The following is a 25,925-nucleotide window of genomic DNA, read 5'->3' on the forward strand; positions in this document are numbered from 1 at the left end:
GCTCCAGGCTCTGAGCGGTCAGCACAGAGCCCGACGTGGGGCTCGAACTCACGGACCGAGAGATCATGACCTGAGCCGAAGTCGGCTACCCAACAGACTGAGCCACCCAGGCGCCCCTCCTAGTTTCTTCTTAAAAGCAAAATCCGTCACAGGAAGACAATGGGAAAGGAAGAGTTGTCGACAGAACTAGGTCCAAAATGCTTTTTTTTTTTTGGTTTCCTTTTTTTTTTTTTTTTTTTAAAGAAAAAGTTTTCTTTATGAAAATCAGCAAGAGGCAGTCATCCCCTTAGGGACTAGAAGCCCCGGGCTGCCCTACAGAAAGCTACTTGTCAGGGGTGCGGTCTCCTTACAGAAGCGGCCACTGTAAGAGGAATCCGGGGTTAAAGACGATACAGCAGGTCCTGGGCACATGGCTCATAAAGACCTTCACATTGGCTTCTAGAATGGAGCATTTAGGAAGCTGCTTGCTGCAAAAAAGAAAACGGTTCCCAGCTGAGTTAGCGTGTGGGGCACGGTGGATGATGTGGGACTAAAACCTCGGAAGGGGGCCCAGAGTCCCGGGCCTAGACGGCAGCGCTGGCTGTCCGCCGCCCGGTGTGACTTCCACGGCACTGGCGAGACCTGGGTGTCCCCAGGCAGGCCGCGGTCAGGAGAGGCCCGCAGAGGGAGTAGGGGCGCAGGAGCATCTCTGGGTGCCTGGGGCTGCCTCAAGTTCTCATCCCTCTTGTCTGATGCCGCTGCTGTGCTGTCTGCTTTTGCAAAACCCACCCACGGGTTATCCCTGGCTATTTCCACTTCAGCTTCCTCCACTGCCCGCCCCGTCTCTGCAGCAGGTGGATGTGTTACTGTAAGCGGTGGAGACCGCGCGGGCAGGGGACAGGCTTGTCCCAGGGGCCGGGTCAGGGGGTGACGGGATTCGGAACTGGATGGTGGCGGCGATGAGGTCGAATCTTAGGACTGTGGGAGGGGCTCCTGCTTCGGATCAAGCAAGAGAGGCTTCGTTCGTCTTCCGCTTCGCTCAGGCGCCAGTGGGTTTCTTTCTCTCCCATCAGCCCTGCTCGTGTCCATCCGCCTACATCCCCCCGTCACGGATGCATAAGAGCCTGGACAGGTGCTGCGGCCCCCTCAGCGGCTCCTCGGCCGGGAGCCCTCTCTTCTCAGGCACTTTCTGAACCTTGGTCTTTGAATCGGGTTCGCCGGGCACTTTCTGTTTGTTTTTGTCATTTAATAAAGAGTAGAATTTGGTCCTGGGCTGAGGGTGCGAACAGCTCTCGCTGTGTGCCCGACAGGAAGAAACGTTTTATACAAACGTCCTGTCCTGGCACAATGAGCGTGCTGTCTTTTGGCGGGTGCAAAACTGTAATGAAACCCTGGGCATCTTGGGTCGAAGCCAAAGTCTTGCTGTTTTTAATGAAATAAAGTAGCTATTTTTCTTTTGCGTGTTTGGTGAACTGACTGCCGGCGATGGGGGTTGGAGCGGTGGGCACAGACTGGCCTGTGCTGTGGGGCGGCTCCAGAACCTTCTACGCGGCTGGGACCTGGAAACAACATCTGGGCCCTTCTCTGTGGGCAAATATAGTCAAGTGGCGGGGGGGGGGGGGGGCACACCGTTGGCACAGCCAGCTTCCGAGTGTGCGTGCTAGGGTCTCAGGTGTATGGGGGGTGGGGGAATGGGGACTGTAGAATAGAGATTTCTGGCCCTGCCCCATAGGAGACCAACAGGCCCAGGTTCCAAGGACTCACGCCTGGAGCTAAACTCTGATTAGTGAGAAGCTCCCGCACCGAGTCACTGACCCTGTCCCCTTTCCTGCACCATTTTATCGTGCCACACTGTGACCCACCGTGATGGCAGCTCCAAGCTTCCTGGTGGCTGGGACGCCAGGGCTGTTCTCTCCAAAACCGGCCGCCAGAGCTGGCCACCTCGTGCGCGCGGCCTGTGCAGCCCATGAAACCCCACGCTCGAGGGGGGGTTTTTGTTTTTTTTTTAACTGCTGCATCCTGGGAACTCCGCTCCCCGAAGCACTGCCTGTGCCTTGGTTCTAGTCTCTGGGTTTTGTGACGTTAAAAGTACATGGCCCGTCGAGAGAATGGGAAGAGAAGCCACAGACTGGGAGGAAACATTTGCAAAAGACACGTCGGGGTGTCTCCGCGAGGTGCGCGGTAGCGAAACTCGTCACCGTGGTCATTTCACAGCATCGCAAACCAAACCACCGTGCCGTATGCCCTAAACATACCGCCACGTAGGTCGGTTATTTATCACCAAGACTGGAAAAAGCAGACACATCTGATAAAGAGCTCATCCAATATACCCAATGAGCTTTTTTTAAAAAAAATTTTTTTTAACGTTTATTTATTTTTGAGACAGAGAGAGACAGAGCATGAACGGGGGAGGGGCAGAGAGAGAGGGAGACACGGAATCTGAAACAGGCTCCAGGCTCTGAGCCGTCAGCACAGAGCCCGACGCGGGGCTCGAACTCACGGACCGCGAGATCGTGACCTGAGCCGAAGTCGGACGCTTAACCGACTGAGCCATCCAGGCGCCCCTTTTTTTTAATGTTTAAGTTTATTTATTTTGAGAGGAGAGGGAGAAAGTGCATATGCAAGCGGGGGGAGGGGCAGAGGGAGGAGAAAGAGAATCCCAAGCAGGTTCCGCACTGTCAGCGCAAAGCCGGATGTGGGGCTCAAACCCACGAACTGCGAGATCATGACCTGAGCTGAAATCAAGAGTCAGACGCTTAACCGACTGAGCCACCCAGGCGCCCCTACAATGAACTCTTAACACATAACACTAAGAATTAAGAAATGGGCCAAAGGGGCACCCGGGTGGCTCTGTCCGTTGAACATCCAACTCTTGATTTGGGCCCAGGTCATGATCCCAGGGGCCCCACATCGGGCTCTGTGCTGAGTGTGGGACCTGCTGGGGATTCTCTGTCTCCCTCTGCCCCTCCCCTGCCTCTCTTTCCAAAATAAAATTTAAAAAGACAAAAAGAAATGGGCCAAAGACTTTGACAGACGCCTCCCCAAAGAAGATGTACACATGGCAAGTTAAGCATGGGCGAAGAGACGCCGCGTCGTGTGTCCTCAGGGAAATGCAAATTAAAACGACGAGATACCACTGCACACCTGTCAGAATAGCCAGACTCCTGCCAACGCCAAATGCTGGCGAGGGTGTGGAGCCACAGGAACTCTCACTCATTGCGGGTGGAACGTATCATGGGAGAGCCAGTTTGGAACGCAGTCGGGCAGTTTCTTATAAGACAAAACACACTTTTGCCATCTGATCCAGCTACGGCGCTCGATATTCACCCGCAAGTTGAAAACCTTCACATCCGCACAAAAACCGTCCCATGGATGTTGGTAGCAGTTTCCCGCGTACTTGCCCGAACTTGGAAGCGACCGAGATGCTCATCAGTAGGCCACTGAGACCATGGGATATCATTCACCACTGAGAAATGAGCTGTCAAGCCTTGAAAAGCCATGGATGATACGCATTTAAGTGAAAAGCCAGTCCGAAAGGCTACGTACAGTACGATTCCAACTCTCAGACATTCTGAAAAGGGCAAAACCGTGGAGGGGTTTGCCAGGGGTTGAGGGAGAGGGAGGGATGAATGGGCAGAGCACGGGATTTTGAGGCCGGTGAGACCACCCCGTATGGTACCATGATGAGGGATACTTGTTCATACACGTTTGTGCAAATTCACACGATGTCCAACACCAAGAGGGGACCCTAACGTTCACCTACAGACTTTGGATGATGGTGGGCCCAAGTGGGTTCATCCAAGGTCACAGACACAGCGCTGTGAGGGAGAGGGTCGGTGGGGAGGCTGTGTGTGTGGAAGAAGGGGGATATGGAAGCCTCTGCACCTTCCCCCTCACTTTTACTGTGAACCTAAAACCATCCTAAGAATCAAAGTCTTAGTAACATTAACGAACTGAAAATACATCGACTAGCCCCTAGGAATGGTTTGCATCTTTTCTTTACATTAAATTTGCTATTAAGATGTCACACATAGGGGCGCCTGGGTGGCTCAGTCGGTTGAGCGTCCGACTTCAGCTCAGGCTGTGATCTCGCAGTTCATGAGTTCGAGCCCTGCGTCGGGCTCTGTGCTGATGCCTCGGAGCCTGGAGCCTGCTTCCGATTCTGTGTGTCCCTCTCTTTCTGCCCCTCCCCCCCCCCCCCCCCCCCGCTCTCTCTCTCTCAAAAATAAGTAAACATTAAAAAAAATTTTTTTTTAAAGATACGGCACACACAAATTTATTTTTTAAATGTTTTTATTTATTTTTGAAGGAAAGAGACAGACAGAGCATGAGTGGGGGAGGAGCAGAGAGAGAGGGAGACACAGAATCCGAAGCAGGCTCCAGGCTCTAGGCTGTCAGCACAAAGCCCGACGCGGGGCCCGAACCCACAAACTGTGAGATTATGACCTGAGCTGAAGTCGGACGCTTAACTGGCTGAGTCACCCAGGCGCCTTAAAACACACACAAATTGAAATAGTATTGAAAGAGCAGCGCCTTAGTCCCACCTCTAGGCGACGACCACTGTGACGGGAGCTGCGGGTTCTGTTTTTGTTTTTAGCTATTCTCTTCTTTGCATTTGCTGCCGTGTCTCTAAACTGGATGCTGTGTGCTTACCTGTTGACAAAACGGAAGAAGCCTGTCCCGCTTATGCTGAGAAATATTCCTGCCACCCTACAGTCCTCCTAGGGCTCCACGTGCCTGTCCCCACCCGTCCTGTCTCCCTTCATCACCCTTCCCTGACTTTCCCACCGGCCCCCTCCCCCTCGTCCTGCTTCGGGAGGTCCTGAGCGCCACCCAAAGCACAGTCTGGCTAGGCGACTCCCAGGCTGAACAGCAAAAACTGTAGGGAATGGCCCAAACCCCCGGTGTGCCCTCTGGCCTCCCCTCACCTGGTCCCTGTCCCCTCTCCGAGCTCTCGCCACCCTCCTCACCCAGCAAGCAGCACGCTCGCTGGTCCATGCTTGTGACGTGCGGGTTTCTTCTCAACACCGACAAGCAATTCTCTGCGCCACCAGCTGCCTGTCCGACGGTTCCATTCAGTTTGACCCCCGTTGGCCTGGAGACAGCGTCGGGTCCTGCAGAAGGAGGGCTCAGTCCCGCAGGACCGCCCCCCACCCCTCAGATGCCAATCTCAAGTCACCTGTGCGTCTGACCGCCCTGCTGTGATCAGGTTCCAACGACCCCATCCTCAGGTTCGGAAACATTTTGCTTGCTCGATTACTGGTTGATTACGAAAAGATATAACTCGGGAACAGCCAGATGGAAATGACTCCTGGGACAAGGAGTCATTTAATTCACTCTCTAGCCCCTCTCCGCTCCCAGGAAGTCAACGGCGGGACTGAATCTCATCCCGGTCTCATCCCTAGCTTACCTAGGGGCTTTTCCAAAAGTCATCCCATGGACATCAATATGCCTTTTCCACTCTCAGTACTTAGGAAATTCTAAGGACTTTAGGATCTGTACGCCAGGGCTGAGACGAAGACCGAATATATATTCCTTATTCAATCACAACCTCTCAGTGCTGTTCCATGCTGTCCTATGCTGTTCCCTCTCCCTGGAAAATCCTTTTTTCCTCTTCCCGTCCGTCCGGCCCTTCACTTCTGCCCAGAGGGCACTTGAGTCTGCGCCAGGCCTTCCAAGCAGACCTCTGGCAAGCAGTGTTTGCAGATACTACTCTTCTGGCCTGTTCCCCCAGAGCCTGCCCTGTTCCTGGCACAGGGTGGGCCTCTATCAGGGGCAGCCCAGCATGCGCCTGGAGCTTAAGCCTTTCACATCTGGAAAGTGAGAAGCTTTGGGGGAAAGGCGGACTGCTTTTTGAATGAAGCCTGTGGGTCCAAAACAAACAACAAAACCGTCAGAATCGCTTCCTGGAGAAGAGTCTAGAATCCAGGCCCCATGAAGAAAGGCTTTGCCTACTGTTACTAGGTCGGACGTTCTTGGTAGCTAATAACTAGCGTTCACTGAGCTCTTGCTTAGGTTTGGGGCCAAATGAGGTAGCCCTTCTCAACATAAAGCCCTGGCCAGCTGCACAGGTTGCAGACCAGGATAAAGAAGAGTACTTTTGTGACAGGGCCTTACTGTATCTCAGGGTGAGAGCGGCAGCAGTGGGACATTAGGTGGTGCTGTTGAAGGTGGGTCCTCAATGTACTTCGATTGGGCAGGGATCAAGAAACCGATGAAATTTGACGTGAGGTCCGCGAGCAAACGGCTAAGGAATCTTGAGACGTCTTTGGTGCAAAAAAGGTTTTCATTAAAGCACGGGACAGGACCCGTGGGCAGGATAGAGCTGCCCCAGGACCCTGAGGAGAGACTGGTTATATACTCTGGAGTTGGGGGAGATAAGGTCAAGAGGAAGTTTCCTAAAGGGATTTTCACATGCTAAAGACTCACAGGTTACTGGAGGCCTAGTTATTGTCAAGCTAAGGTTGTTTTTCCCTCTTAGCAAAGCATTAACATTAAGACAGTAGGGGGTTCCCTGAAGAAATGTTAAATTCTGTATTGGCCTCGAGTATTTGTCAATGGGCTGCAGGTTTTAAGGAAACTTAATTTTCCCCGCATTCCCTTCTCGCCTTTGATCCCCACCTCACTACGGAGGGGAAGGTGATGTTGGGGCTGTGGTTTCCGGACATTAGACTGTTGGTAAGAGTGCCTTTTTCTTGTAATTTACGAAGATTTGTAAACTGATGGAGACTCAGGTCCTGTGATCTCTGTCAGTTCAACCACTTGGGTTCGGTCCTTTGTCCTTGGGCAGCTGAGGAATGTCACGCATGTCCCACCTGGGGCAGGGGAGGGGGTGGAGGGTGCGGGGGTGGGGTGTTGTTAGCTTGCACTTTGCTCTCAGCGTGCTTTATGCTCCCTCTTCAATCTCCGGGCCCACCGTGGGGCTCCAACTCATGCCCCTGAGACCAAGGAGCCAGCCAGGCATCAGGATCTCGATGATCACAGCTTTGGATTAGCCGGCATCTGAGATGAAAATTCAGAGATGGAGTGTTGTTGTTGTTTTAAGTTTATTTATTTATTTTGAGAGCGAGAGAGTGTGAGCAGGGGAGGGGCAGAGAGAGAGGGTCCCAAGCAGGCTCTGCGTTGTCAGCACAGAGCCTGATGGGGGTGAGGGGGGGTGCGGGGGGCTCGATCCCATGACCCCAGGATCAAGGCCTGAGCAAGACCAAGAGTCAACCGACGGAGGTGCCCTGGGGGGAAGGAATGGTGGGCGGCCCCTATTCAGCGAGCATTTGAGAACTCCTCAAGACTATCAGGCTGGAGATCGGAACAGACCCTCCCTTCCGCGAATCCCTTCTATAGCTTTTCTTCTTGTTCCTGGTGGACGGGACAGGATCGGCTGATCCCTGCACTGGGGACAACCAAATACCAGCGAGCAGACCTCCCTGCAGCCTGTCACCAGCCCCAGAGGAAAAGCAGAAGGCAAGGACACAAGGGTGGGGAGTCACGGCAAGGTGCCCAGTGCTGTCTGAAGTTGGCCGAGTGGCCTCACGAGGTAAGAGCCCCGGGGACGCGCGTGCAAGGCCAGAGGGTGACTCTGCCCTGGCCGGAGGCGGAAGCCTCCGGGCTGGTTATCCGAAGAGCAGTGCTTCTCTGATGTTCTGGAGGGCAGAACCACCTGGGACTCTGGGGTGGGGCCTGAGAGCCTGCAGGTGTGGCTGTCCCCTGCCCATAAACTAGCAAAGCCTGGAGGAGACGGGTTCCGGGGGCTTCAAGAGCGGGGGCTGGGGGTCGCGCGGTTGGGCTGCGAGGGGACCTCGAGTGGCCGGGCACCCCCTGTAGGGCTGCTGGCTTCCATAACGTGTGCCTCAGGATCCCAGGTGGGAGCTGCAAGATGCATTTTCTGGCCCTGGGGGGTCACATGGTACTAGATCCCACGGAGGTGCTGTAAGTGTCCAAACGGAGGGGACTGGACGGGGCGGGGGTGGGGGGTGTTGATTTATAGCCTTTGCCGATGCCTGCGATGCTCCCACCAAGGCCGATCTCAAACTCTGGAGGGGGAAATGAGCTTGGGGGGGGGGCAGGGAAAGTGGTGACATCACAGTGCACTTCCTGATTCCACAGAGCTCTTCCCTTCCTACTGCCTGGGAGTTTACGATTCTACAAGTTGTTGATAACGATGCTGACACAAAATAATTGCCCTACGGCCCCCAAACAAATGCTGGCAGGGGGGAGGTTCCCTGACTTCCCTCCCTCCCTAGAAGCCACTTTAGATCCATTTGCAAATTCCTTTCAACATGCCTGGTCTATAAATGTGTCTGCTTTTCTGGATCCTCTTAAGAACCAGTTATAACCTCTGCCTGGGCCCCTGAATAACGGGTTCAAATATTGAACACGTGCTTATTTTTTTGTCTGAACAGGAGTCGTAGGTTTTTACTTTTTCTTGGGAAAATTATCCTTTAACCTTATTAACATGAGGTCACTAAACGGTAGCTGTTAGATCATTAGAGGATATTTCAGTATTCCCTTTTATTAAAGTGAAATTCACATAACAAAATTAACCTTTTATTTATTTATCTTTTTTAATATTTATTTTTGAGAGGGCCTGTGCATAAGCCGGGGAGGGGCAGAGAGAGGGACAGAGAGTCCCAAGTAGGCTCAGATATAAATTAACATTAAAAAAAATTTTTTTTAAATGTTTATTTATTTTTGACAGAGAGTGAGAGACAGAACACGGGCTGGGGAGGGGCAGAGAGAGAGGGAGACACAGAATCCGAAGCAGGCTCCGGGCTCCGAGCTGTCAGCACAGAGCCTGACGCGGGGCTCGAACTCACAGACCGCGAGATCGTGACCTGAGCCGAAATCAAGAGTCAGATGTGTGGGGCGCCTGGGTGGCGCAGTCGGTTAAGCGTCCGACTTCAGCCAGGTCACGATCTCGCGGTCTGTGAGTTCGAGCCCCGCGTCAGGCTCTGGGCTGATGGCCCAGAGCCTGGAGCCTGTTTCCGATTCTGTGTCTCCCTCTCTCTCTGCCCCTCCCCCGTTCATGCTCTGTCTCTCTCTGTCCCAAAAATAAATAAAAAACATTGAAAAAAAAAAAAAAATTAAAAAAAAAAGAGTCAGATGTGTAACCTACGGAGCCACACAGGTGCCCCCCAAATGGACCTTTTTAAAGTGCACGATTCAGTGGCACTTAGCGCGTTCGCAGGGTTGTATCACCACGACTCCAGCTAGGTCTGAAACATTTTAATCCCCACCCCCAAAGGAGATCCCACCCCCATTAAGCCGTCCTTCTCCATTTCCCTCTCCCCCCAGCCCCTGGCAACCACCCACCTGCTTTCTGTCTCTAGGGACTCACCTAGTAGGGGCTTCTCCGATAAGCAGAATTGTTTAACGTGTACCTTTTTGTGCCTGGCTCCTCTCACGTCGCGCGATGGCTTGGAGACTTGCGAAGAGTGTACTTTGGGAAATTGGGGGGGCACCGAGTTGGCTCCGGTGGTTAAGTGTTCGATTTTCGGTTTCAGCTCAGGTCACGATCTCACGGTGTCGTGAGTTCGAGCCCCAGGAGGACTCTGTGCTTGACGGTGTGGAGCCCGCATGGGAGTCTCTGTCTCCCTCTCTCTGCCCCTTGCCCACGTGCGCTGTCTCTCTCTCTCTCTCTCTCTCTCTCCCTCTCTCAAAATAAATAAAGTATTTTTTTAAATGGGATACTTTGTTATTTTTTTTATGGCCGTTAAAAACAAGCTAAAACAAAAAACAAAAACCAGAAAATAAAACCCAAAAGACAAAACACACAAAAACACCCCCAAAATCAAGAGTTGTCTACCTACGGTAACGTACACGCAAGAGAAGCCACTTGGGTCCGTGAGGAGTCTCGGGACCTGGCTTTCACGCTTTCTGCCCGTGATTCTTGGGGGACACACCCGTTTGTGCACGTGAGCTCTGATAAGCAAGGTCAAATTCTGTTCTTGGAAAGAACGCGTAGGAACCTTGTAAAGTTTCAAGTTTATTCACCAGGCGTGTCCGAGTGTGATGGGCAGCCTCCCCGCCCTGGGGACACCTGATAGCATCTTGAGCCAGGTTCCATATCAGAACTCAGAATTGGCTTAAGGAGCGAGAAAGGTAACTTGGTAACTTGGATCCGGGTAAGTTTTCTCCCTCCACCTCCCACCCACGGTGCAGAGTTGACGGGTGGCGGCGGTTGGCCCCCCTGGGCCCGGGGCTCGACGTCTTGTGTGAACAGACTGGACCACCCTCCCACCTCCCCTCACGGCACCGAGAATGCCCTGTGCAAAGCCAAGGAACACCTGGATGGCTAGATCCATGCTAGTTACCTGTTAGTTACTCCTTATCTAAAGCTGGCATGGACCCGACCCGGTCCCTTCCCGCCCCTCCAGGAAGCAAGCCCCATACACACTACACCTGGTAGACGGCCTCATCTTGTACCCCCGGAGGCACACGCAGACATCTCTGCTGTGATGCTGACACCTGTTCCCAAAGAACCCCACATTCTATGTGGTACATAAAAATAACAGGGCCGGGGTGCCTGGGTGGCTCGGTCGGTTAAGCATCCATTTTCAGCTCAGGTCACCATCTCACAGTTTGTGGGTTCGAGCCCCACGTCGGGCCCTGGGCTGCCAGCTCGGAGCCCAGAGCCTGCTTTGGATTCTGTGTCTCCCGCTCCCTCTGCCCCTCCCCTGCTCATGGTCTGTCTCTCTCTGTCTCAAAAATAAATAAAAACATTTTAAAAAAATTGTGTGCTAACATTTACATTTTATGTGAGTAAGAATAATTTGGGAACTGAGATCTGAGGCCCGAATCCTTGACGAGTACTTTCTGCATCGCGAGAGGTCAGAGGAGACCTAATAATAATACATACACATTGTTTCTTGAGAAAGAGGAAAATTGGCTTTGGGTCCTTCTCTCCCTCAATGATAAAATCCTAATAAATTTCCCTGTGACGAACCAACCTTTAGGGACGATGGGGGAGAGAGTCAGAGGCCCCACCAGTACCCACTATGGCCCTGCAACTGTCCCCTTTCCCTTAAAATGTGATTCCTTAGCTCTCCTTCGAGGTAGTTTCAAAACACGTATTTTCTGGGAAATATCTATACACAATGGATTAATCAATGTTGCTCATTACTGTCATTTTATTTTATTTTATTTTATTTTTTATTTTTATTTATTTTTTTTTAATTTATTTATTTTTGGGACAGAGAGAGACAGAGCATGAACGGGGGAGGGGCAGAGAGAGAGGGAGACACAGAATCGGAAACAGGCTCCAGGCTCCGAGCCATCAGCCCAGAGCCCGACGCGGGGCTCGAACTCACGGACCGCGAGATCGTGACCTGGCTGAAGTCGGACGCTTAACCGACTGCGCCACCCAGGCGCCCCTCATTACTGTCATTTTAAACCCATGGCGAAAATAGGCTTCAAGTGGCAGGTTCCTCTCCTGGTCCCAGACCGGGGCTGGGCAGGGGGAGTGAGGCTCCCCACCGCCACCCAGAGTTCAGAAAACCACAAAGACCACTTGCAGGGCGGGCAGTTCAGGCCACACACCCCAAGTCAGCCTGAGGCGGGGGGGGGGGGGGGGGGGGGGGGGGGGGGGGTCTGCCTCTGACCCCTGGGCCAGTCCCCTGTCTGAGTGCCCAGATCCTGGGAGCCCAGGGCCCCTCTATGGCGGGGCGGGGGGGAACGAGACGGCCACCAGAGGTCCCAGGCTGCTGGGCCCAGGGCAGGGAAGGACCACTCAGAGACACAGCACCTGCCTGGAGCCTTCGAGCCCAAGGGGGGGTCTGGGTGAAGGGCGGCCTGGCCACTAGCCCCTCCGCGGGCCGTGCTGGGGCGTTGGTGACACCCAACTGTGCCCACAAAACCCGGGGACCCGCAGGAACCAGGCTCGACCTGGGCAGGTCAAGGAGCCGCACAGGGACCTCCGTGCCACCGCTGCTCAGCGCGCAGGAGGGCAAGGGGCGGCTGGGCCTCACCGGGAGCCAGGATTGCAAACTGCGGCCCGTTTCTTTCTTTGCACAGCTTGCGTCCTTCCTCCTCTTTCCCCCCACCTAAAGTGCATTTTCTCTGGAGAATTTTCCAAAACTCTTTGAAATGACTGGAAACCTCTGGTCTTGCCAAACCTTCTTTGGAAACCGTGGCTATGATCCAGAAAGAAAGGACAGGACGTGAAATTGTGGGGAAGAAATGGCCAATCCTCCCTTGTGAGGGGGGCTTAGGGAACCCCCCCAACCCACACACACGGAGGCCCCTCCAGTCACCCCCTCTCCCCCCCCCCCCCCCCAGTCTCCTGCATGCAGGAGCCCTGGTCACAATTCCCAAGTTTGCTACTGATGCAGGAACAGTGCCCAACACACAGAGGGCTCCCGGTTGACTTGATTTCTGCACCAGGGGAAGGAATGGCCGAATTCACTGCATTTGTCCCACAGCAGATAAAACGGGGAATACATCTTGCAAACATGAAAGCCTGCGGGCCACGTGGGACTCAGCTCCGGATCTTGGCCCCTTGTCCTGGTTCGCTCCACGGAAGCTGCACCCGTGCTGAGCACGGGGTCTGGCCGAGGCCTCGGTCACGCATGGAGGGCCCACAGCAGCAGCTGTGACTCACTTTCCCTGCCCTGTAGATAAAGGCATCCGGACTATCTACTGCCTTTAGAGCAGTAATGATTATACACACTTCGCATCATACACACTCGGTTCCTTACAAAGGAACCGAAACTCTCCGAGCCAGCGTGGCCTGGGTATTCGAGCGGGAGCTGACTCTCTCGGAGAGGTTTGCGGCAGGCTTCCTTTCAGGGACCGCTTCTGAGAAACCTCCTGTGACCCGATCTCTTGCCCTCGTGGGACCGGGAGTGGCGTGGGGCCGGTGGCTTTCCGTGTGCTTGTGACAGAAATAACCCTGCCGGCCTCGCATCACGAGCCTCCTGGTGGAGACTTTCGCAGTGAGGAAGTACCGCCGTCGGGAAGGCTGTGCCTGCCGTCGGGGGGGCGGGGGCGGGGGGCACCCTCTTGCTGAGCTAAACCCCAGACATTGAATTTAGAAAGAAGGGGAAAGAAGACGCACGTCGGGACTCCTGAAAGGGTTATTCTGTGTCGGGCTGGCTGTAAAAAAAACAGGCTATTGGCTGTGACTTGGTGGCCAAAGTACAGCCAGAATGTTTCTGTTCTCCATTCAGAGCACTTGTTAGTCTGGCGGAAAGGAAGTAAAGGGCAAGCCGCACTTTCAGGGCCAGGATGGAGCAGGTTCCGGCCAAGAAGGAAAGGGTAAGCGGGCCCCCCGGGGAAGGAGCTTAGAACAGTCTGCTCAGCGTTGCTGGAGGGGTAGGGGGGGTGGACCATTGGAGGGAACCTGCCCCTCAGAGTTCACTTGCACAGGGACTAGCGGCCAGCTTTAGAGACATTTCAGTTTAGAGATTATTTGGGGATCGTTCTACTGGAACAGCCTTGAAAAGCCCCCGTCACCAAATGGAAGGGACGCAAAGAGTTAATTTGTCCCAACTGGCTTACCCTTAAAAGTTGGAGGTGAAGGGATTCTGAAACCAGCAGCAAAAGCCCTTGTACATGGTTTGTGGCTTATTTTTTTTTTAACGTTTATTTATTTTGAGACAGCGCACTAGCAGGGGAGGGGCAGAGAGAGAGGGAAACACTGAATCCGAAGCAGGCTCCAGGCTCTGAGCTGTCAGCACAGAGCCCCACGCGAGGCTCAAACCCATGAACTGCGAGATTGTGACCTGAGCTGGTCAGAGGCTTGACCGACTGAGCCACCCAGGCGGCCCTGATTTTGGATTTCTTTTGATTTGGGCTTCAGAAGGTTTTCACTGGGCTTTTCAGCAAGTCGCACGGCTGGGCCAGCGTGGGAAGAAGGTGGGCTCGGAAAAGACCGTGCAAGACCCAAATCGAATTCAAATCTGCAGTGGAGATTCCCTTGTTTCAGAGACAGATTTTTCTGGACCTCGTTCCACCCCCCCCCCCCCAGCACCGCCCCACTCCCTCGATTGACGAAAATGCATAACGACAGAAAGATAATAGGAATGTATTATGAATGCTTTGAAAGGATTTGTGTCTTATTCATCACAGCAGCATTTGCTTGTATTTATGGAGGCAGAGGCACATATTTGTGCAAGTTATTATTTAATCCGTCCTGGACGGAAGACCATGTCCACAGGCAGGTCAGGAGCACGCCCTGAAGCTTGTAGGTTCCGAGCGTGTTTGGGAGATGGTTTCATTCCTGTTCCATCCTATTCTAGCTGTGGGAACTTGGGCAAGTTATTTCGCTGTTCCGTGCCTCAGTGTTCTCATCTGCGAAATGGGGATAATAACCATACCACCTCATAGGGCTGCGGGAACAGTGAAATGGGGAAATGCATGTAAATTACCCGGCCCATAGTGATTCCCCCATAAATGTTATTGCTTTCGATCATCCTTTCGAGCAGGGCACTAATGACATTTGACGCCGGATGATTCTGTGCTACGGGGGACGGGCCTGCGTAAGGCAGGATTTTCAGCAGCATCCCTGGTCTCCACTCGTTAGATGCCAGGAGTGCTCTTGTCCCGTGAGAGAGAGAGCTTTCGAGGTTACTGAGTGCCTTCGCGTGGACCTTGGTGGACTCTCGCGGCAACTAAGAAAGTGTTAGACCTCTCAGGCGCGGTGCCCCTCTATTTTATAGGAAAGGGGCTATGAGGGAACACGGCCGGAGGGGCTTGGGAGTCAGGAGAGACCCTGGTGTGATCTGTGCCCTCTCCGCAAAGAGAGGTGCACTGCCTGACGGTCCCCCCACGTGAGGCTGCAGAAAAACAGAAATGCCCCTGCATCGTGGGCCCTGAAAAGCAGCAATCCATCTTGAAAGGAAATGGTTAAAACGGTCACATGCAAAAGGTCGGGGCTGATTATAGTCACCTGCCCCCTGGGAGGAAGGAAGCCCCTCCAATGTCAGGGGGGATGAAAGTGTCCCCTTCCCGGCTGCCTGAGGGCAGACCTGACCCTTTGGACAAAAGCCAGGACGGGTGCTGGGTTTCCTGAGAATCCTGATGGCTGCTTGCAAGAACCCGCAGATCTTTAAGTGAAGTCCAGGGGGGATTCAGGAGCCCGGGGAAGCTTGCAGAAAGCTGGCGCTGTGCGGGCTGGGCTGGGGGGTGGGGGGCGGGGTACAGCTTTCTGTACCCTCCCCCCCATTGGCTGTGTGACCATGACCTCAGTGGCCTTTGGGTTCCTCATATGTAAAGAGAAAAAACCAGAATCTGACCAATGTGCATCAAGGACTTTCTGCGCAGAAAAAGTACTCTTGGCCTGGAGGGGGGAACAAATAGATAAGGAAAAAAAATATGCCAAGTGTTTTAGAAACGGAAAACGTGTCCTTTCTTTCTTTTTTTTTAAGTTTATTTATTTATTTAATTTATTTTAATAGTTTAAGAATATTTTTAATGTTATTTTTGATAGAGAGAGAGAGAGAGAGAGAGAGAGAGAGAGGATCCAAAGCAGGCTCCAAGCAGACAGCAGAGAGCCTGACGTGGGGCTCGAACTCACGAACCGTGAGATCGTGACCTGAGCTGAAGTCGGAAGCTTAACTGACTGAGCCACCCAAGTGCCCGAAGTTTATTTATCTATTTTTGAGAGACAGAGCAAGCGCATGTGGGAGAGGGGCTGAGAGAGACAGAGAGAGAGAGAGAGAGAGAGAGAGAGAGAGAGACAGAGGGAGAGAATCCCAAGCAAGCTCCATGCTGTAAGCACAGAGCCCAGTGTTGGGCTCGAACTCACCATCCATGAGACCATGACCCGAGCTGATCTCAAGAGTCAGACACCTAACTGACTGAACTTCCCAGGCGCCCTGTAAACACATCCTTGTGGGCGTGTGCCTCCATCAACAACACATCTAGCATCATAGTAACTTCCCTCTGGTTCTATCATTGTTCATAATAATGATAGCAAACCTGTGGGTGGCACTTTCTACAAGCCAGACGGGGCTCCAAGTGGTTTTCTTAGAACTCATTTTCTTAGAACTCCTTCATTCTTCACCTCAGTCCTATGAGGGAGGGAGTATCATTGTCCCCATTTTACAGGTGAAGGAGCTGAGACACAGAAGTTCAGTGACCGGCCCGAGGCCACACGGCCAGCCGCAGGAGCACAGGACCTGATGATCCCAGGCTCTCGGGCTGCCCCCACTGTGCTCTAAACCACCACAGCCACAGCACAAGGCACCTCTCCTCTGTCCCCTCACCACCGAAGCCCCACTTTCTGTTTGAACTTTGGGATCAGGAGTGTGAGAAAGTGACTCAAAGAGTTAATAATTCATAGGAGCTAACTTTTCTGGAGATGCTTGCGTTCTAACAGAGATTACTGAATGGATCTTGGAAGAAAATCCCCAAGGGACCCCGTTTGGGCAGGGCTCCCTTTCTCAGTGGCCTTGAATGACACTGTGCCCCGGGAGGACCGGCCTCGAAGGTGGCTATTTTATTAAGTCTCAAAAAGGTACTCAGCATTATGGAACAGGAAGCCAGCTCACTATGGGCGTGAGGAATGTGGGATTTCTCCAGAAAGCAGAGCTGAGTCATGGCTCCCCTTGGCCTCTGAGGAGACCCCCCCCCCCCAACCCCCTGGCTCATGTCTGAAGGCCACCGGGCCATGCGTCATTTTTACAGGCTGCTGGGGGACCTGGAATCCTTTGCTCTCCCTCATGCCCTAATCTAACCCAGTGCTAAGTCTTTTTTTTTTTTTTTCCCTCCCTCCTGGAAAGTAAAAAAGAAGAAGAAAGAAAGCTTAAACCCTGGCTTTCTTTTCCACGCCTTTTTAAATATAGTCCCTTTGCTGAGACTAGGGAGGGGGCGCTGTGTTTTGTTTTCTTTGTAGAGCTCACTACAGTTACACTTAGTATGGTAAAGTTACAGTTCATTTAAATTATTCAATTATTATGTACTTTTGTATCTTTATTTTTTCCTTTCTAGAAAAGTGTGTTTATTTTTGAGAGAGAGAGAGAGAATGAATGCCAGTGGGGGAGGGGTGGAGAAAGGGAGACAGAAAGAGCATCCCAATCAGGTTCTGCACCCACTTGTGCAAAGCCCCCTGTGGGGCTCAATCCCATGAACCATGAGACCATGACCTTTGCTGAAACTAAGTGTTAGACACGTGGGACGCCCGGGTGGCTCAGTCGGTTGAGCGTCCGACTTCGGCTCAGGTCATGATCTTGCAGTTCATGAGTTCGAGCCCCACGTCGGGCTCTGTGCTGACAGCTCGGAGCCTGGAGCCTGCTTCGGATTCTGTGGCTCCCTCTCTCTCTGTCCCTCCCCTGCTCACGCTCTCTCTCTCTCTCTCTCTCTCAAAAATAAAGAAAGATTAAAAATTATTTTTTAAAAAGAGTCGGACACTTAACCAAATGAGCCACTCGGGCACCCCAGTTTATTTTATTTATTTAAAAATTTTTTTATTTTAACTTTTTTTTAATGTTTATTTATCTTTGAGAGAGAAAGAGAGAGAGAGAGTGTGTGCTAGTGGGGGAGGGGCAGAGAGAGAGGGAGACACAGAATCTGAAGCAGGCTCCGGGCTCTGAGCCATCAGCACAGAGCCCTATGCAGGGCTCGACCTCAGGAACCATGAGATCATGACCTGAGCCGAAGTCGGATGCTTTACCAACTGAGTCACCCAGGCACCCCAATTTTTTTATTTTAGAGTGAGAGCAGAGGAGAGGGGCAGAGGGAGAGAGAATCTTAAGCAGACTGCACATCAGCACAGAGCCTGACGCGGGGCTCGATCCCACAACCGTGGGATCATGGCCTGAGCCTAAATCGAGAGTCGGGCACTCAACCCACTGAGCCACCCGGGCGCCCCTATTATGTATTTTTTTAAACGTCTGCCTTCCACATTGGACCCTGGTGTTGGAGGGCAGCTGATCTGCTCACCAGACTGGCGTGGCACCTGGACTACGGTCAGCTGTCAACCACTTTGTTTAATGAACGAAGGCATTCGGACCGGCAAGGTCAGTGAGAACCTCCCGGAATGGCTTTGCTGTTTCCCCAGAGGGGAACCCCTTGACCCGTACGGGTCTGTAGAATGTGGCCGCGTCTTGAACTCGAGGAGGAAGATGGACCTTAGATGTTAAACCGTAGGCTCTGTGCTTAGAGATTCTATCTGCGACCCGCGTTCCTCCTGGTCACGTTCACTGGGACCCCACGGAGGCAGTCGGGCCGCGGACTGTCCACGGTGCCCGCCAGCATCCCCCATTCTGGGGCACCAGCCAGCCCCCCAGCAGCGCTTGGCCACGGACTCCAGGCCGTAGGACCCATCGAGGTGGGAAGTGGCCGAGAGTTGCACTTGGCAGAATGAGGGAAGCCTGTTGTGTTTCTAGTTCATCGTTTACCTGGAAGAGAATTAAAGAGGAAAACTGTTTATCAATTTTCTCCTTCCTTCTCTCCTCCTCCCTCCCTCCCTCCCTCCCTTTCTTTCTCTTCTTCCTCCCTCCCTCCCTTTCTCCCTCCCTTTCTTTCTTTCTCTTCTTCCTTCCTTCCTCCCTCTCTTCCTCCTTTTCTTTCTTTCTCTTCTTCCTTCCTCCCTCCCTCCCTTCCTTCCTCCCTCCCTCCCTCCCTCCCTCCCTCCCTTCCTCCCTCCCTTCCCCCCTCCCTTCCTCCCTCCCTCCCTTTCTTTCTTTCTCTTCTTCCTTCCTTCCTCCCTCTCTTCCTCCTTTTCTTTCTTTCTCTTCTTCCTTCCTCCCTCCCTCCCTCCCTCCCTTCCTCCGTCCCTCCCTCCCTCCCTCCCTTCCTCCCTCCCTTCTCCCCTCCCTTCCTCCCTCCCTCCCTTTCTTTCTTTCTCTTCTTCCTCCCTCCCTTCCTCCCTCCCTTTCTTTCTTTCTCTTCTTCCTCCCTCCTTCCCTTTCTTTCTTTCTCTTCTTCCTTCCTTCCTCCCTTCCTTCTTCCCTCCCTCCCCTCCTTCCTCCCTCCCTCTCTCCCTCCCTTCCCCCCTCCCTCCCTCCCTTTCTTTCTTTCTCTTCTTCCTTCCTTCCTTCCTTCCTCCCTTCCTCCCTCCGTCCCTTCCTCCCTCCCTCCCTTCCTCCCTTCCTCCCTCCCTCCCTTCCTCCTTCCCTCCTCCTCCCTCCCTCCCTTTCTTTCTTTCTTTCTCTTCTTCCTTCCTCCCTCCCTCCCTCCCTTCCTCCCTCCCTCCCTCCCTCCCTTCCCCCCTCCCTTCCTCCCTCCCTTTCTTTCTTTCTCTTCTTCCTCCCTCCTTCCCTTTCTTTCTTTCTCTTCTTCCTTCCTTCCTTCCTCCCTTCCTTCTTCCCTCCCTCCTCTCCTTCCTCCCTCCCTCTCTCCCTCCCTTCCCCCCTCCCTCCCTCCCTTTCTTTCTTTCTCTTCTTCCTTCCTTCCTTCCTCCCTTCCTCCCTCCGTCCCTTCCTCCCTCCCTCCCTTCCTCCCTTCCTCCCTTCCTCCTTCCCCCCTCCTCCCTCCCTCCCTTTCTTTCTTTCTTTCTCTTCTTCCTTCCTTCCTTCCTCCCTTCCCCCCTTCCTCCCTCCCTCCCTTTCTTTCCTTCTCTTCTTCCTTCCTCCCTCCCTTTCTCCCTCCCTCCCTCCCTTCCCCCCTCCCTCCCTCCCTCCCTTTCTTTCCTTCTCTTCTTCCTTCCTCCCTCCCTTTCTCCCTCCCTCCCTTTCTCCCTCCCTCCCTCCCTCCCTTCCTCCCTCCTCCCCCCCTTTCTTTCCTTCTCTTCTTCCTTCCTCCCTCCCTTTCTCCCTCCCTCCGTTCCTTCCTCCCTCCCTTCCTCCCTCCTTCCCCCCCTTTCTTTCTTTCTTTCTCTTCTTCCTTCCTTTCTCCCTTCCTCCCTCCCTTTCTTTCTCTTCTTCCTCCCTCCCTCCCTCCCTTTCTTTCTTTCTCTTCTTCCTTCCTTCCTCCCTTCCTTCTTCCCTCCCTCCCCTCCTTCCTCCCTCCCTCCCTTCCTCCCTCCCTTCCCCCCTCCCTCCCTCCCTCCCTTTCTTTCTTTCTCTTCTTCCTTCCTTCCTTCCTTCCTCCCTTCCTCCCTCCCCCCCTCCTCCCTCCCTCCCTTTCTTTCTTTCTTTCTTTCTTTCTTTCTTTCTTTCTTTCTGTCTTTCTTTCTTTCCTTCTCTTCTTCCTCCCTCCCTCCCTCCCTCCCTTTCTTTCTTTCTTTCTCTTCTTCCTTCCTTCCTTCCTCCCTTCCTCCCTCCCTCCCTCCCTTCCCCCCTCCCTCCCTCCCTTTCTTTCTTTCTCTTCTTCCTTCCTTCCTCCCTTCCTGCCACAAAATCAAACAATAGAACAGTCATAGGGGAGTGGTCTTTGTTTTGTTCTCCACTGTATCCCCAGCACTTAGAACCCTGTCTGGATGCTCCACATGTTGAAGTGAGTGAGTGCCCAGAGCGCTCTGTCCTGCGTCTCCGGTGGGGGTGTGTGCACGTGGATGTGCCTACTTGCGCACCCCCTGCCTTTAGAAGTCACAGGACAGCGCGGCAGAAGCCCTGGAACCCGCTTTCTCTCCTGGGTGCCATCGCCCCCACTTTTGTCACCTGTGCCCCACGCCGGCTCCGGGGGATGGTGGGGACTAAGGGAGACTGGAAACCAGAGCCCATGGCTCTTACCTGGCTTACCAGAAACTTTCTGCTGAATTAACCGTCTTTTAAAATGTTTATTAGAGAGCACGAGTGAGCAGGGGAGGGGGCAGAGAGAGAGGGAGAGAGAGAATCCCACACAGGCTCCGCGCTGGCAGACCTCAATCCCATAGTCCCTGAGACCCCGGCCTGAGCCAAAATCGAGTCAGGTGCTTAAGGGACTGAGCCACCCAGCCGCTCCTGAATTAGCCATTCCTCAATCCATTTGGTGGGGGGAGGAGGAGGGTGAGGTTTCATTTATTGGGGGCTCCTGCTGTGCAGAGGGCTAACCAGCTCGGGCTCCCCAGAGCACCACAACAAGGCAGGAATGACCACCGGCTCTCTGCCTGCCCTGGTCCTCACTTACCCCTCTGCAGAGCTGGTACCCTCTTTGGATTAGGCGGCGGGGGGGGTGCACCCAGAGGAAGACCTGAGGCCCTGCCCTGCCAGTGGCGGGGAGGGCACGTGTCCCCTGGACTGGGCCTCCGTGGGAATACGTGCGTGAAGGTGCTTCAGCGGCCGCCTCCGAGAGCCCCATCCAGGCCCCAGTCAGTGGATTCACCTCCACGGCTAACCGCTCTCGTAATTACACCTTGCGACGGCTCTGAGGGAGTGTTATGACCCTCCTTTGGAAGATGAGGAAACTGAAGACTGTAGCGATGAAGCTGGAAAGTGGCAGTGGACACGTGCGAGATGAAACCTGTAGATTCCAAGAGAAAAGCTTTTTTCACTTCGATTTTTCTCCGGCTTTCCATGACTTTGCTAATGACCTTCCTCTGGTCGTCGAAAAGATTGCCTTCTGTGCGTATTCAGTTTCCTCGTGGGTGAAAGGGGAATGTTAGCACAGAATGCATGTGTGTGAGAGGCCCCAGAAATCTGTATTTAAATGTTTTCCCCGGGCGCCTGGGTGGCTCAGTCGGTTAAGCGTCAGCTGTCGATTTCAGCTCAGGTCACGGTCTCACCCTTTTGTGACCTCGAACCCCACGTGGGGCTCTGTGCTGACAGCGTAGAGCCTGCTTGGGATTCTCTCTCTCTCTCCTTCTGTCTCTCTCAAAATAAATAAGTAAACTTAAAAATATATATATTTTTTCACCCTGCCTTTCATCTGTTACAGCAAAAGTCCAAAGGCTAAAGGAAGTTAATCAGAGGCCCTAAATAAACGATGAAAACTTTCCCATTCTGGGGCACCCGGGTGGCTCAGTCGGGTAAGCGTCCGAATTCGGCTCAGGTCATGATCTCTCGGTTCATGAGTTCAAGCCCCGTGTCGGACTCTGTGCTGACAGCCTGGAGCCTCTTTCAGATTCTAGGTCTCCCTCTCTCTGCCCCTCCCCCACTCATCCCTTCGTGTCTCTCTCTCTCTCTCTTTCAAAAGTAAATAAACATTAAAAAATTTTTTTTTCCCTTTCTCTCCTCCCCGATATTTAGGGGACTTTGTGTTTAAGGCAGTACTGAGTGAATTTGCTACGGTCAGCAAATACAGCCACACGTCAGGAATGTTAAGGAAACAATTCGGACATTACAGTGTTGGAGGAAATGACCCTTCCGGGTCTTTCTGACCTAGCGATTCTCATCCCCCCACCCCCTTCCGGCCAATCAGTGGGACATGTATAGTGCCTGGAGAACTCTGGGTTGTCGCAGGTAGGGGAGGGATGGCCCTCCAGTGCATATAGGACAGCCCCCCAGGGCAAAGAATTAACTGGCTCTAAGTGTTGGGGTTGAGGGAATCTTTTTTTTTTTTAAGGTTATTTATTTATTTTGAGAGAGAGAGAGAGAGAGAGAGAAAGCACTGGCAGGGGAGGGGCAGAGAGAGCGAGAATCCCAAGCAGGCCCCGCACCGTCAGCGCAGAGCCCGACGCGGGGCCCGAACTCACGTGAGCCTGAGCCGAAGTCAGACCCTTAACCAACTGAGCCTCCCAGGAACCCGGAGGGAAGCTTTTCTGCCAGGTTAGATAGTAGAGAGTAGGCACAGGGCGCCCTCGAAAGACTCAGGATCTTCGGATTCTCTCCCGTCCTTCTAGAAGACTTCAGGGTAAAGTAGGGGTTCTCATGAACCGCAGCTGCTTTCTGTGACCTAAGTCAGGGTCTCTCCTCCCGCAGAGGCTGACCCTTGTGCTTTGCCTGGCAACGCTGATTGCTGCCTTTGGGTCATCCTTCCAGTATGGGTACAACGTGGCCGTCATTAACTCCCCTGCCCAGGTAGGTCGTTGGGGTGCATGAGACACGCCCCCCACCCCCTGTAAACGGGAGGGGGTTTTGGAGCAGCCACCAAGGTGGTAGTGAGTGTACACTGGTGCACACAGTGGGTCTTCAGGTAACAGGGACGCACGGCCCAGGGCCTTGGGGATGAACCCGGCCCCGGCCTTGGCTTCTCATGGAGCGCCAGGCCTGGCTGGGTGCCCCGGGGTTGGCCTCGGGGGTGCGGCTGGGGGCTCTGGTCTTCTGTGGCCTCGTGCTCCCCAGACGAGTCTGGAGGATCAGGGGTCATGCAAAGGACCGGAGGACTGGAGTTAACAACATCCTGGGCCGCGTGCACATCGGAGGCCCAGACAGCCCTCCCCGCGGGCGGCCCTGCTAATTGCTTGGTCCCTACTCCCTTTCTTCCCCCGACTGGTGTTGGCGTCTTGGGCCCCGGTCATCCAGCAGGCGGCCTGACCGCGTAGGTGCTTCCGTCTGCAAAGCCAGGTCCAGGTACACGGGCGCTCTGCTCTGCTTTGTTCTACAGTTCATGAAAACGTTTTACAACAAGACCTACTATGAGCGGAACAGTGACTACATGGACGAGTTTGCCTTGACGTTGCTGTGGTCTGTTTCCGTGTCCATGTTTCCCTTCGGAGGCTTCGTCGGGTCCCTCATGGTCGGCCCCCTGGTGAATAACTTTGGCAGGTAAGGAAAGGTGCGTTTCCAACTCCTATAGCTCCCAGACCCCATCGGTTTAAAACGCAGGCCTCAAGCTGAAATTGTCTGTTTGTAAAACTAGGTACTAACCGCTGTGATGATTGCTGATGTCTCATATGGTCTTAAGAAGACCAGATGTTGACCTGGGGACGCAGCAGGATCTCGGGGCGACAAGTGGGAGCGATGGGTGTCAGAATCCGGGGCAGACCCAGAAAGACCAGAAAGTGCTTGGGAGGTCAGAACTCCCTCTCTCTGTTCTCTTGCCCTACGGGTCTTTTCCTTACCAGAAACCAAAAACAAGTTCTGCCCTCTTCGTTTGTTTTTTGGTTTTGCCTTTATTTTATTTTTTTAAAGATTTTTTAAAGTTTATTTACTTTGAAAGAGAGGGTGTACGTGAGTGGGAGCGGAGGAGGGGCAGAGAGAGAGAGAGGGAGAAAGAGAATCCCAAGCAGGCTCGGTGCTGTCAGCACGGACGCGGAGCTCGAACTCACAGATTGTGAGATCGTGACCTGAGCCAAAACCAAGAGTCAGGTGCTTACCAACTGAGCCACCCAGGCATCCCCTCCCTTTTTTATTTGCCTTTAAAAGAGTCAAACACCAGATAATATGGCCAAGGTGTCAATCCCGATGTAGATCATAAGTGTTCTTAAGCCCTGCCTCCCAAACTAACACAAACTCACTACTCTGTTCTTTCACCTCGGGATCAAGTAATAGGCTAAATTGGGTCCAAATTAAATGCCTGTAAAACCCTGAAATGGCTGAGATTAATGTCAGGCACTCGACTGTGAAATCCTGTAGACCCAGGACACCTCTCACCGTGAGTGTTCTGGATGTCAAGGGCTGAGCTTGTATCTTTGCCCCCAGTTCCAGAAACATTAGAGATTCTCGTTCCGTAGTTGATTCCAAAAAAGGTCCTTAAGACATCACACCCCCTTGTGTAAATTCCATGGGCATGAGAGAGAGGCCTTGTTATGAACACTATTAAAGAGCTCCTCCCCGGGGCGCCTGGGTGGCGCAGTCGGTTAAGCGTCCGACTTCAGCCAGGTCACGATCTCATGGTCTGTGAGTTCGAGCCCCGCGTCAGGCTCTGGGCTGATGGCTCGGAGCCTGGAGCCTGTTTCCGATTCTGTGTCTCCCTCTCTCTCTGCCCCTCCCCCGTTCATGCTCTGTCTCTCTCTGTCCCAAAAATAAAAAAAAATTTAAAAAAAATAAACGTTGAAAAAAAAAAAAAAAAAAAGAGCTCCTCCCCACCAGCCCCCTTTCCCTGAGCACACAGACGCCGGCCAGGTAAGATCTCTTCTCACCACAGATCTTGCTAGGTTGAGAATCAAGGCCAGAACCCAGTGCCTTCTCCAGTATTTTTCAAAAAGAGTCTGAAACTAGCAACATACAACCTCTGGTTTGGGAATCTAAGATCCTAAGGCCTTCCTGGAAGGTTGGTGTTGAACTCAACCGTTCTCCCTAGGGGCCCCGGGGACCAGGACATCAAATGAGGTCACAGATCTGCAGGACAAGTCTCCTCCGAGTGAAGGACTTACCGTTTTGGTCCACGGAGGCAACGGACAGTCACTTGTCCAGCTTTCTGCTTTGGAATGTGATAAGTTTTTGGGGCACCTGGGGGGCTCAGTCAGTTGAGCATCTGACTTGGGCTCAGGTCATGACCTCTTGGTTCGTGAGTTCGAGCCCCGCGTCGGGCTCTGGGCTGACAGCTCGGAGCCTGGAGCCTGCTTCGTGTTCTGTGTCTCCCTCTCTCTCTGCCCCTCCCCTGCTCACACTCTATCTCTCTAAAAAATAAACATTAAAAAAAAAAAAAAAAAAGAATGTGATTAATGTGGTTTTCTGAAGAACCTGTTCCTGAAATAACCGTAGCAACTAACAGTTGACTGATGGGTTGACTTTAGGGTTATTAATTCCCCTAATCCCTACAAAAGCCCCATCATCTCCTTTTTTAAAATGAGAAAACAAGGCACAGAGAGATGCTGTAACTTACCCAAGATTATACAGCTGGGAGGAAATTTCACCCCCCTGCATGTCCCGAGTAACTGTTACTTCAGGCAAGTATCTTAATCTGTTGCTTTATTTTTAATCATATCCATAGTATCTTTTTCACACGAGATGTTTAAACGTTCGAGTGGTCAGATTTAACTCTCGGTTACGGTTCTTGACTTTTGCGCCTGAAGACGGCCTTCCCTACCTGGAGTCCCATGGATAGCCTTCTATAGTTCTAAAAATAATGTTATAATTCTGTGTTTCGCAGGGAGATCTGGCGTTTTATCTGGTGTGGTGTTTTAACATTGAAAGATTCGCATATATGCTGTTGAATTCGATCTGCTACTATTTCGTTTAGGACTTCTCCCTCTATGTGGTCTAAGTGGGGTTGGCCTATGCGATCCTTCTAATATCATTCCCTGATCTGAGCCGCAGGATTACACTAGAATCATGCGAGCGTATGGTTTCCGGAACCCGTCAGCGTATCGTAGCAGGCGGCCCTCT

At 52.9% G+C, this 25,925-nt stretch overlaps 1 protein-coding gene across 5 annotated transcripts in view; it reads left to right on the forward strand.

Annotated features, from left to right (window-relative positions):
- Nucleotides 1-7,361: 7,361 nt before the first annotated feature.
- The window catches only part of LOC131505524 (solute carrier family 2, facilitated glucose transporter member 5), a 28,138-nt gene continuing 9,574 nt past the window's right edge, over nt 7,362-25,925 (forward strand). The window contains exons 1-4 of one of the 5 annotated variants that reach the window (XM_058719206.1): nt 7,362-7,513; nt 13,143-13,230; nt 22,635-22,733; nt 23,260-23,420. In XM_058719206.1, the coding sequence (XP_058575189.1) occupies nt 13,201-13,230; nt 22,635-22,733; nt 23,260-23,420 (290 nt within the window). In that variant the 5' untranslated portion in view covers nt 7,362-7,513; nt 13,143-13,200. Of the gene's footprint in view, nt 7,514-12,692; nt 13,049-13,142; nt 13,231-22,328; nt 22,482-22,634; nt 22,734-23,259; nt 23,431-25,925 lie in introns of those variants that run through there. The other 4 variants (XM_058719207.1, XM_058719205.1, XM_058719208.1 and 1 more) reach the window with 4 other exon arrangements.

The sequence above is a fragment of the Neofelis nebulosa genome, chromosome 2 (assembly GCF_028018385.1).
Source record: "Neofelis nebulosa isolate mNeoNeb1 chromosome 2, mNeoNeb1.pri, whole genome shotgun sequence".
Taxonomy (NCBI): domain Eukaryota; kingdom Metazoa; phylum Chordata; class Mammalia; order Carnivora; family Felidae; genus Neofelis; species Neofelis nebulosa.